This window comes from Chrysemys picta, unplaced genomic scaffold (assembly GCF_011386835.1).
Source record: "Chrysemys picta bellii isolate R12L10 unplaced genomic scaffold, ASM1138683v2 scaf888, whole genome shotgun sequence".
Taxonomy (NCBI): Eukaryota; Metazoa; Chordata; order Testudines; family Emydidae; genus Chrysemys; species Chrysemys picta.
Window position 1 is genome coordinate 7,013 of NW_027053595.1, and position 11,648 is coordinate 18,660.

The window sequence follows — 11,648 nt, forward strand, 5'->3', positions numbered from 1 at the left end:
TCGCTGATGGACAATTGGTTCAGATTCTGGGACTGGTTCCTTGTGCAGCAAGTGAAGTTAACTGCACCTCAGAGCCGTGACAGAGCACTGTATAACCAGGGTCTAGTGACTCTCTCACCCTGGGCTCTCCCCAGTATAGACTCTTGTTCACACTAGTCAAATGATGTTCAAATGCTGAGAAGGAGCAGGGAAGAGGCACAGAAACGACTTGTGGCCTGGCCAGCACACCTTCGAGCAGGCAACCCGAGGGGCTGCAGCTAGTCAGCTTGACTAAGCAGTTCCGAGCTCTGTCATTAAGGTCTATAGTCACCCAGCAGGAGGAGGTAGCTGCATTTCAGGTTTTTGCTCTAGCAGACAAAGGTGTAAGGAGAGCTGGCAAAGCTGATGTTAGAAACATTGACATTGGAAATCCATATAAGTGTAGAAGAGTGACGGAACCAATCGTGCGGGGACGTGGGAATTCACTCTCACCTGGCCTCTGGGGATGGAGGCAGCACGTGGCTGGCACTTCTCGCTCCTGCCGTACGAGGGGCAGGTGCTGCTACCGACTGCTCCCCCTAACCCCCGCCCTGCTGCGCTCTGGGGATGCTGCCCTGCTGTGGAGCTCTCAGGTGTCTTGAACTGGAATTTGTTTGGAGAGAAACTGCTAAGGAGCCTTATCAGCCCCGAGCAGAGAGTACCTGGGAGCCTGCCTGGGTCGGGCGGGTCTGGTACAGCCTCCCCCCAGATAAGGCTCTTCCCTGGACCTGCCACCCATTGGAATCTGGAACGATTCCCTCCGAGGTAACACCCGGGGCAGCCAGGGCAGGGCAGGGCACGGCCTGCTCCCCGGGAGCGTTAGGGCTTTCAGGAGTCAGAGGTGCCAGCAGAGCAGGTTGTACGTTAAAGCAGCGAAGGCAGTTGGGGGGCAGAGGAATTGGGTGCTTTGCCATTGCACTTGATCAGCTCAATTTGAAAATTCTTTCAAAGGAAATCCAGATGTATACATCTGACTGGGGTACATGTACACACGCACACTCACGTGCACACACTCGTGCACATACACGTACACACATACATACACACATGTACACATACACATATATAGACGTACACATACACGCACACACGCTGTCCCTGGAGCGCCCCAGGATTCGACTGACGGGGTGGCTGGCTATTATGGAGGCACAAAGGGGTTGGGAGAAAATAATCAAGAAGAAATTTTGCTGAAAATGCAAACCTAAGCTGGAAATCTGTGCAGGGCTGGGCTCAGCGAAAATGATCTTTTGAGCTGCTCTTATTAACCGTGGTCCTGTACTTCCTGGTTTGCGTCGGACCCAGGCAGGAGACTGGGCTGCTCTCAGCTGTAGAAGCCATTGGAATGACCCAGGTCGGAATGAGCCAGGCCCTCAGAGCCTTCTGCCACCAATCGCCCCAGCAGTCACTGATCCACACCAAACCACGTCCTTCCAGTCAGGCAGTTTCATATGCACACGTCAAACCCTTGGTTTGCCACTCAGACACCACGGTGATGGGCACAGTAAGGACCGAGAGATGCTAAACAGGCAGGCAGACAGACAAGGAAATAGTGGCCCTGCCTACAGGTGTGTGTGTGGTGCAAACGGATGAACACCAGTTGCTGGCTGAAGGCACAACCTTAATTCCCGCATCTCCTGTCTGTCAGCTATCGTTCGCTTGGCAGCCTGAGCTCCGATTTCTAACGCAGCGTTTTGCTCTGGCCTATTGTGGTTCTCATGTCCGGGGGCGCCTTGGCCCCTGGTATCAGGAGCGGTGCTAAGGAGGCTGCTTTTCAAAGGTCCTTAAGTAGGGTTGTCAACTTTCTACTTGCACAAAACCAAACGCCCTTGACCCAACCCCTTTCATGCCCTTCCCCAAGGCCCCACCCCCACTCACTCCAGCCCAGCCCACCTCCCTCAGTCGCTTGCTCTCACACCCTCACTCACTTTCACTGGGCTGGGGCTGGGGGTTGGAGTGCAGGGAGGGGTGAGGGCTCCGGTGGGGATGTGGGCTCTGGGATTGGGCTGGAGATTAGGGGTTTGGGGTGCCAGAGGGGGATCCGGGCTGGGGCAGAGGGTTGGGGTGCGGACTCTGGGGGGAGCTTGGGTGCGGGAGGGGGCTCAGGGCTGGGGTAGGGGATTGGGGTGCGGGTGGGGGTGTGGGGTCTGGGAGGGATTAAGGTACAGGAGGGGGTTCTGACCTGGGGCAGGGGGTTGGGGTGCCAGGTGTGAGGTTTGGGAGGGAATTTGGGTGTGGGAGGGGGTTCCGACCTGGGGCAGGGTTTCTGGGTGCGAGCTCCGGCCAGGCGGCGCTTACCTCAGCCAGCTCCTGGTCAATGGCACACCGGTGCTAATGCAGGCTCCTGACCCCTGCTCTCCCTCCGCTGGCAGGCTCTGAGCAAGGCCTGCCCAGAGAACATGGATGACGAGCTCTCGATCCTGCTGACAGCACCCCCCAGCACAGACAAACTCCAGCACATCTTGGAGGTGAGCAGAATGGGGAGGGGCCGCAGGGGTTTTACCTTAGCCCTGGGGACTCCTAGAAAGAAGAGACTGGAAAATCCATGTTTCTATTGGATCCTTCCGAGTATGCATTCGTGATATAAACTCACTGGGTGACCTTGGGGTAACTCACTTCCCCCTTACGGCATCAGTCTTCTCCACTATCAAATCTACACTGGGGAAGAAGGACAGAAGCCCCGACAATCACCTTCACCTCTGGGTGTCTGGTCCTGGGAGCCGAAACCAACTGGACTATCTGCCCCATCTCCTAAAATGCCCTGTCTTTCCCTCCTAGGGCCTGGTCCTTAGTGCTCAGCCTGGCCCCTTCCCAGCTTGTCCCTGACCTTTAAAGGACTCTCCAAGCCCCTCCCATGCCTGCTTCCTTTGGGGTCTCTCTCCTGGCGGAGCACAGGCTGCCCTTCTATCTCTCAGCAGGCCGGGGTCCTAGTCACAGGCTGCGTCTTGTCACGTGACCCCCACACTTATTCCCTTCACCCTAGGGAGCTGCATCACCTGGGCCAGGTGCAGTTGAGCTCCAACCCCTTTCCTGGCCATCTCACCCAGGGACAGGTTGAAACTGGTAACCTGTGGGTAACAGTAACTGGTTGCTCGCAAAGGTGCTGAAGACACAATGGAAGAGGAAATCCTTTGGCCTGGATTGAAATTATTCCGACTGAAAGTGAATGAGAGAAAATAGGTCCAGAGTTCTCTTCCTAGCAGCAGAAAATGTAGCGATTGATAGAGGTTCAGGTCAGAAAGGACCATTATGTGCATCTAGTCACCCCTCCTGTATAACTCAGGGCCTAGAATGTGACCAAGTGGTTCCTTCAGCCAACCATAGCATGGGACTGAGCCAGAGCATGTCTTTTGGAACGACATCCACATGCAGGAGAGCCAGCTGGCTACCAGAAAATCTCTCTTCTACAGTGACGTGGGGTTAAGGGACACGGGGGAAAAGACATGGAGGCTGTGACTAAATTTAGAGCAGCAAGGCCAGGAAAACCAGGGTTAGGTCCCAGGCCTGGCTATCAGATCTGCTGTTTTCTATTCCTGGCTTTGGGACCATGAGCGAGTCTCTGCACCGCTGGGTGCCTCGGTTTCCCCAGCTATCAAATGGAGCTAATCAAGGTTTTGTTTCTTCTCCCCATTTTACAGGGTGGGAAAGCGAGACACAGTTGGGACCTGTCTACACTACAGGTCTGTCGTGCGTTTGTAATCTGATGACCCCCACATGTTGTTCAGAGCCTATGGACAGCACAGCTCCTAAAGGTACGTTTGTTCTGTGTTTATCCCCTATGTACCAGCAGGGCTGGACAGCATTTCTCACTGTGATGTGGGGAGCAGGTCCTGGGTACTAAGGGTCTGAAGAAGCTCTCAAGGACTAATTTTTTAAAATAATTGTTATCAATGACTTGGGAGAAAACATAAAATCACTGCGGATAAGATTGGGGGGTGACAAAATACAGGCAGAGTGGTAATTCCTGATGGGGAGAGGGCAGTGATACAGAGCGATCTGGCTCATTCGGCCAGCTGGACCCATTCAAAGAAAACAAGTTTGAGCAGAGCCCAATGCAAGGTCCTATACGTAGCCACAAGGCACCCCGGCCACACCTCCAGAATGGGGACGTGGATCCAGGAAAGCCGTGAGTCTGAAAAGGATTTAGGGGCCAGAGTGGAGAAGCCACTCAACATGAGCTCCCAGTGTGATGCTGTGGTGAACAGGGCTAAAGCCATCATTAGACGTAGGAGCAGAGCCGTGAGTAGGATAGGGAGGTGACACAGCAGCAGTGAGACTGCTATTGGAATACTGCCTCCAGTCTTGGTGTCCTCCTTTGAAAAAGATGGTCCTAGAAATTGGAGCTGGGGCAGCAAAGAGCCACCAAATGTTCTGAGGGCTGGAGAAAAATGCCTTCTAGTGAGCTATTGAAAGAGCTCAACCTGTTTAGCTTATCAAAAGAAGATTGAAAGGGGACTTCACTGAAGTGTTGAAATGCCTTAATGGAGAGAAAATATTGGGTATTAAAGGGCTCTTTAATCGAGCAGAGAAAGGCAGAACAAGACCCAATGGCTGGAAGGTGAAAAGAGACAAATTCCTATGACAAATAAGTCACAAATATTCAACACCAAGGATGATTGAACACAGGAAGAAGCTACCAAGGAAAGTGGTGGATTCTCCATCTCTTGATGTCATTAATAAAGACTAGATGCCTTTCCGGAATGTGTTTGCCCCAAAAGTAGCTATTGTGGTAGACAGGAGGCCTGTGATATGCAGGGGGTTAGATTGGATGCTCTAACTGTCTCTTCTGGCCATAAAGTCTACTCATTTCTGAGAAACCGAGTGTAGCATTGGGAGCAACTCGTGATGTTTTACTGTCTAGCCGGCTTAGTTCCTAGAATGAACACTGAGTGTGGTACAGACTAACACGGCTGTTACTCTGAAAAAAGATCCACAGGGAGTAGCTCAAACCTCCAAAGTGTCTGCCCTGTGGCAGGACATTAGCACTGCAGGGGAGGGGTGGGTGTGGCAGTGACATCACAAAGGCCTTTTGCAGGACCTCCGCCTATTGGCCAAAGGTGCAGGGGAGGTGGTGACCTCACAGAGGGATGCTGACATCAGCCAGGCAGGACAGGGGCGCAGGGCCAGGGAAACCTCAGAGACCCCTGTAGCTTTGCTTCAGCAAGTCTCCTTCTCGAGATCTCTCTTTGAGGTCTGAGAGAGTATTTGGGTTCATGTATGTGAGCACCAGGAGGAACCTCTTTTGAGTTTTCTCCTTTCTTTTTCCTGATTTCACTAGAAAACTGACGTCCCTGTTGAGAAGGTAAGAGCCTCCGAGAGGTTTGGAACCTGTTCAGTCTGCTGCATCTGGCGCCAGCTGAATTTTAGGCATGGAAAACACTAGCTTAAGGTGGCCAAATTTTATTCCCCACCTGGGATTTTGTCCCTTAGACTCTCTGGGGACATTAAGGTTTGTCCTTTTTCTTTTACCTTTTCCTCCATCCCTCCCTCCTTTCTCTTCATCTCTTACTTCTTTTGTCCTTTCCCTCTTCCCCTCCCACCACCAGGAGGGGGGTGTGTGTGTCGTGGGGGGTGCTCTACAACTCCCATTGTGGGAGGTCCACCGAAAAATGTGGGGCTGAAATAGTGCTCAGACAGTGATCCCCAGCGGTGACCTGGGCCATCCTTTGACTCTCTGGTGAGAACCCTCATCCTCCCGCCCCTCGGTCTCTACCCTGATTGGCTGAGCAGGGGGTTATTGACAGGGAGGAGACTCAGGTCCCTGTTGTTTTCTTTTAAGACCAAGTAAATAGTCATAACCAGTCATATGTTCGACAAATTTTGCTGCTTCTCTGCAGTTCATTATTTTCTCTACCATTCCAGTTCTCCTAAAATACTTGCTGAATAATTACTATGAACTCTTGCTGGTCTGGAACTCACTTGAGAGCGCTTTATTCAGGTCATTCAATGTCTGAAATTCAAGATCCGATGGTTAGTTTGAAAATCAGGGCTCTTGGGTCCTATTCCTAACTCTGCCACGGACTGGCTGTGTGACCTAAGACAAGTCAATTCTCCTTTCTCAGCCTTAGCTTCTCCCTCTTTCAAGTAGGGATAACAATCCGCCTCTACCTACCTCCTGGCGGGTGGAGGATGGGGATCTATTGGAGAGTGTCACTAGGAGCAGTGCATAAGATGAGGTGTCCTATCATGTTTACTCAGATCAGATTATGACATAATAGAATGGCTGAAATAGTCTATTTTATTTGTATTTTATTATGTTGCAATTGTTAAGAGCAGCAACTACTTAGCTCAGACTGAAACATCTCATCTAATTTTTGAGATCTAAGTGTCTCTTCTTTGTGTAGCTCAAACCTCCAAAGTGTCTGCCCTGTGGCAGGACATTAGCACTGCAGGGGAGGAGTGGGTGTGGCAGTGACATCACAAAGGCCTTTTGCAGGACCTCCGCCTATTGGTCAAAGGTGCTGGGGAGGTGGTGACCTCACAGAGAGATGCTGACATCAGCCAGGCAGGACAGGGGCGCAGGGCCAGGGAAACCTCAGAGACCCCTGTAGCATTGCTTCAGCAAGTCTCCTTCTCGAGGTCTCTCTTTGAGGACTGAGAGAGTATTTAGGTTCACGTACATGAGCGCCAGGAGGAACCTCTTTTGAGTTTTCTCTTTTCTTTTTCCTGATTTTACTAGAAAACAGACGTCCCTGTTTAGAAGGTAAGAGCCTCCGAGAGGTTTGGAACCTGTTCAGTCTGATGCATCTGGCGCCAGCTGAATTCTAGGCCTGGAAAACACTAGCTTAAGGTGGTCGAATTTTATTCCCCACCTGGGATTTTGTCCCTTAGAATCACTGGGGACATTAGGGTTTGTCCTTTTTGTTTTACCTTTTCCTCCATCCCTCCCTCCTTTCTCTTCATCTCTTACGTCTTCTGTCCTTTCCTCTGTTCCCCTCCCACCACCAGGAGGACTCTGTGTGTGTGTCGTGGGGGGTGCTCTGCAGTGGGAACAGGGACAATTCTCCAACTTTGGGCAGTCGAGAGCCTGGGTGAGATAAGGGGCGTTAAAACCCTTTGTGAAGGAGAAAGGGGAGTTTCACGGTGTTGAGCACCAAGGAATTCTAAACTTTGCTAAAACATCTAGTCTGCAGAAACCAGAAATGGTCGGGGCGAAGAGACGGGAGAAATTTGGAGAGTGGTCACTATTGGGCAGGAATCGGAGGAGCGGGAGGCAGGTGGGGGGGATCCTGCTGGCTGTGTGGGGCCCTGGCTGTGTAATCTCCTCACTGGGAAGTGTCAGTGAGGCCCGAATCTCACACGCTCCTTTGTCTCCTTTGGGTCTCACAGGAGCTCATTGAGGAGCTGCCTGATAACTCTCCACCCGGCGCCGTCCTCGCTAACTCCCTGATTGCTGTGGGCAACCTCAGGTACCGAGACCCTCCGACCCGGTTCCCCTAACCCCAGTGCTGCTCAGGCCCAGGGCTGGGAGTCACTGCCCCTCCCACTCCCAGGTCACCGCCCAAGGGTGGCTCCTCTGGCAGAGGTGCGGGGAAGGGTCACTCTCTCCTGGCTGGGCTGTTCTTTTCACTCCAGTAACATTGCAACGGCTTTGGGGAGAGGCTCACTCCCAGGATCAGATACAGGAGGGGCAGCAGGGTCCAGGGAACAGGTGCTATTCCTGCCCTGCCACTGTCTTTCTGAGAAACCTTGGCCTTGTCATTCCCTGGCTCGGTGCCTCTGTTTCCATTCTTGCCAGCCTGTGCCTATTTTGCTGCAGTTTCACCTGCGTGTTGGTGCCAGTCCCATCCCCGCACTGCACAGTCTAATATCGGCTCCTCTCTCTTGCCAGCACCATGACGCCTGCCCTGGAGCCAGAGCTGGAGACCCACCTCCTCCGAGCTGCCCTGCACGCCGTCTTCACCCTGGGCATGGAGAAGGACACCACCCAAGTGCAGGTAGATCATGCTAAAGTCATGGATTGAAGAGCCAGCTGTCATCCTGCCATGAATCCTTGCTAATTGCCTGCAGTGGGATGTGAATGAGAGAGGCCAGGATATGTGTTTGGGGTCTCACCAGTGCTTCCCAGAGACCCCACTTCCCATCCTGTGGCAGATGTAGCCCCAGTTTCCCTAACTCTGACCCATGGCTCTCCCTTGCTTTCAGGATCTGCCTAGGGTCTTGCCAGACCTCCTGGACGCCATGCTGGGGAACCTGCTGGCAGAGTCCCCAGACACCGACAGGCTCCAGTACATCTTGGAGGTGAGCCCGATGAGAGGGGTGGGGGCAATTTTACCTTCACTCTTAGATCCATTTTCCAGTCAGTCCTCCTAGCCGGGCCCCCAGTGGGCGTCCTTGGTCAGGGCAGTCAGTGCAATGCCTCCTTTCCCCACAGCACATTAACTACTGGATCGTGTCCAGGGTGCCGCGAGAGAGAGCCAGGGCCGTTAAGAGCAGCACGGCCCTGCTCAGATCCACCATCACCCTCCCTGAGTTTGACGTAAGTGACCTCTGACCCCAGCTTCCTGACTCCAGGGGTAGGTGGGCTGGCTCCGACGGGCTGTAGGATCTGCTGCTGCAGGGGCTGTGGGTTAGGAGTGTTCCTCTTGGGGAGGCAGAGTCAGAGCAGAGAGTGAGCCTGGCTTGAGTCAAGTTCTTCTTGTCCTAGTTAAGTGGTGACTCTGGGCTTTTAAGGGGACTGTGCTCCAGGTTCATGGCTCCCTGTCATCCTGGAGCAGCTGGGGAAGCAAGTTCTCATGGAGGGCCCTGCCCACAGCCCTGTGCTCCAGGCTTCCTTGGGGGCAGAGGAAATTAAGGGTCTGGCTCTAGCATCTCCTGCAGAGGGGCTGAGGGGAAGGAGAGTCCTGGCCCGGGGGGGGACTGGGAGCTGACATGAAAATGCTGATGGAGTCCCCTCTCCCTCTCCCGTCCATTAGAACTCAGCGGAATTCCCCAGGATGGGTCACCACATGGCACAGCTGGCTCTTTCCGTCAGTGACCCAGCCAAGGACATCAGCTGGCAGGCCAGGGAGGGGGTTTACCGGCTCTACCAGCTGCTGCTGCACCAGAGGGGTAAGGAACCCAGCTGGGAAATGGCACCCGCTAGAAGACTGAGACTGGGACCCCAGCCAATTTCTCTCAGACTGACGCCGGCTGGAGGATGAGTCTCTCTATCTCTTTCTGTGTTCCACACCATGCCCTGCAATTCTGTTGGGCCGGGCACGCAGCGAGGACTCTGCCCACTGTGCAGCCACCAATGGGATTGGAAGGACACAAGCCCTGCAACCAGAAGGACAAATGTGTGTGTGTGTGTGTGTCTCTCTCTCCCTGTCACCTACTCCCTCCTGGGGGAAACCCAGCAGCTGATGGGGGACAAGGTGAGCAGCTGCATTAGACTCAGGAGATTGGGGCGGGGCCCAGGCCTCATTCCCATCCTGTGGCCATTCGCTGGCCTGGCACAAGGAGCCTGGTGTCGAATGAAAGGGAGAGCAGGTGCTCCTGGGAAGGGAGATGAATTCACCTCCATGAGCAGGAGCGAGCCAGCTTGTCCGCGGAGCAGCTCCACCCAGCTCTTTAGCCAGGCTAATTAATGACAAGCTTTGCCTCATCCCAGACTTACGTTCTTAGGACAGGGTGCTATCGCTCTTGGGAAGGGCAGGAGAGTCCCCCAAGTGCCCCCTGCGAGACTCTCCTGTCCCACAGGGCCGCACCCAATTCCTAGTGGTCTGGTGTCTGTGTCACCCGAGCCACCACCCAGAGTTGCTCCCATCACTGGCAGCCTGGGAGGCCAAGGACTGATGGGTGATGGCGTCTGACCAGGCAGGGCTGAGGCACATGGGCAGGGGACGCTTGTCCTGCTGCTGGCAAGGCTGGACCCGTTCTGGAGAGAACAGGAGGATTCAGTCAGCAGTAGGGTTGCCATGTCTAATAAATAAAAAAAGAGGACCCTCCACGGGCCCTGGCCCCGCCCATTTCCTCACCCCTAGCCCCGCCCCAACTCCGCTCCTTCCCCGCCCTAACTCCGCTCCCTCCCACTCCCAGCCATGGGGAAAGGGCTGCCCCAGCGCTACCGGCTTCACGGTTTGCCGGGCAGCCCCCAGACCCTGCGCCCCCGGCCGGCGCTTCCCCAGCGCAGCTAGAGCCTTAAAGTCTGAGAGGGGAGGAGCGGAGCAGCTCAGCTGGAGCCCGGGAAGGGAAGTGCCTGGCCCGTTGCTCGGGGTCCGGAGGCGGGGGGGCTGCCCGAAGCCGGTAGCGCTGGCTCGGGCAGCTCGGCTCTTAAAGTCTGAGAGGGAAGGAGCGGAGCAGAGCAGCTGCGGGAGGGGAAGTGCCTGGCCGGCATTTTGCCGGACATGTTTGGCTTTTCGGCAATTCCCCCCAGACGGGGGTTTGATTGCCGAAAAGCAGGACATGTCCGGGAAAAACGTGACGTATGGTAACCCTAGTCAGCAGGGGCTGCCGATCCGTCCCATTCACCAGGGCTGCCATCCTGCGGCTTCAGCATTAGTGGCTGGGGTGACTTGGGGAAAGGTCTCAACCTCCCCACATCCCACTTCACTGCTGCCAGAATCCCTCTTGCCCCCCCGCTCCAGTCCCCTCCCTACCCAACCTGGGTGGGGCTGGAGGAGAGGGGTCTGAGAACTTGAGCTGTGGATTGGAGGTGGAACAGCTGTCAGGGGCACTGAGGGGGAAGTGGCAGGAGCTCCCTGTACAAGGAGGGGGGTTGCCACTGGAGGTCCCTAGGAAGGACAACAAGACTCCATCCTGGGGGTCAGGAGGGGGAATCCATCCCTCAGAGGTGGGCAGGGGCTGGGTGGAAATGCTGCTGGTTCCAGGGGCCGTTAATCCCCCCTGATTCCTCGGAGGCGTCTGAGTCTCAGACAGGTTCTCGTTCCCTTGCAGCAGGAGGACGTCACGGCCAATGTGATGCGCCAGCTCCGTATCATGCGGCACTTGCGCCAGGTGACCGAGGCGCTGCAGGGCCTGTGCCTCTGAGGCCACCGGCAACTCCCGCTCTCTGCTGCAGGTACTGCTCTGGCTCTCTGTAAATGGGGAGCTAGTGGAAGGGGAAATGGAGCCCCCTGGCACTCACAGAAACTCTCTCCCCTCTCTGTGGAGCAGGGTCCTTTCCTCTGCCCCCAAATTCCTTCATCTGGGACAGGAGCTCTTTCCCTCTCACCCATTCCCCTCCCCGCTTTCCTTGATCTACCCCCATCCCATTCCCCCTGCGCCCAGGCAGAGCTCTGCCTGCCCCATATGGTGCAGAAAGGCCTGTGATATGCAGGGGGTTAGATTAGATGCTCTAACTGTCTCTTCTGCCCATAAAGTCTACTCATTTCTGAGAAACTGAGTGTAGCATTGGGAGCAGCGTCACAGCCCTCTTGCTGGGCTAGCGTCCCCCATCCATGGTCGCTCCAGCACCACGGCAGTTTCTCCCTGGTAACTCCGGCCAGGTCACCACCTTTAGTCCACCCTTCTGGGGCCCAGCTTGCCTCACACTAAAAGTCCAAAGGGATCTTTCCACAGACAGAAGTTCTTCTGCCATCGCTGGGGCACTTGCTCAGCCTGTAGCCCCCTTGCTGGGCTTGGGAACCCTCTCCAGGTGCGTGTACGCCGCCTCCTCTGGGGCCGGTAGGGGAACCCAGTCCCACCCTGAC

General features: G+C 55.0%; 1 protein-coding gene across 1 annotated transcript; it reads left to right on the plus strand.

The window, feature by feature from the left end:
* Positions 1-5,297: 5,297 nt before the first annotated feature.
* On the plus strand, positions 5,298-10,753 carry LOC135979460 (maestro heat-like repeat-containing protein family member 1). The gene is made up of 6 exons (XM_065579812.1): positions 5,298-5,317; positions 7,345-7,424; positions 7,847-7,952; positions 8,161-8,256; positions 8,390-8,494; positions 8,931-10,753. Exons 3-6 carry the CDS (start codon positions 7,851-7,853, stop codon positions 9,156-9,158), a joined length of 531 nt encoding a protein of 176 aa, XP_065435884.1. The 5' UTR covers positions 5,298-5,317; positions 7,345-7,424; positions 7,847-7,850; the 3' UTR covers positions 9,159-10,753.
* Positions 10,754-11,648: the final 895 nt, after the last annotated feature.

Excerpts from the sequence above, each read along its gene's own strand:
- LOC135979460 (XM_065579812.1), top strand. The coding sequence starts at position 7,851 with ATGACGCCTGCCCTGGAGCCAGAGCTGGAGACCCACCTCCTCCGAGCT. Across the intron at positions 8,257-8,389 it reads GGCTCCAGTACATCTTGGAG|CACATTAACTACTGGATCGT; the intron begins GTGAGCCCGATG and ends CTTTCCCCACAG. Across the intron at positions 8,495-8,930 it reads TCACCCTCCCTGAGTTTGAC|AACTCAGCGGAATTCCCCAG; the intron begins GTAAGTGACCTC and ends CCCGTCCATTAG.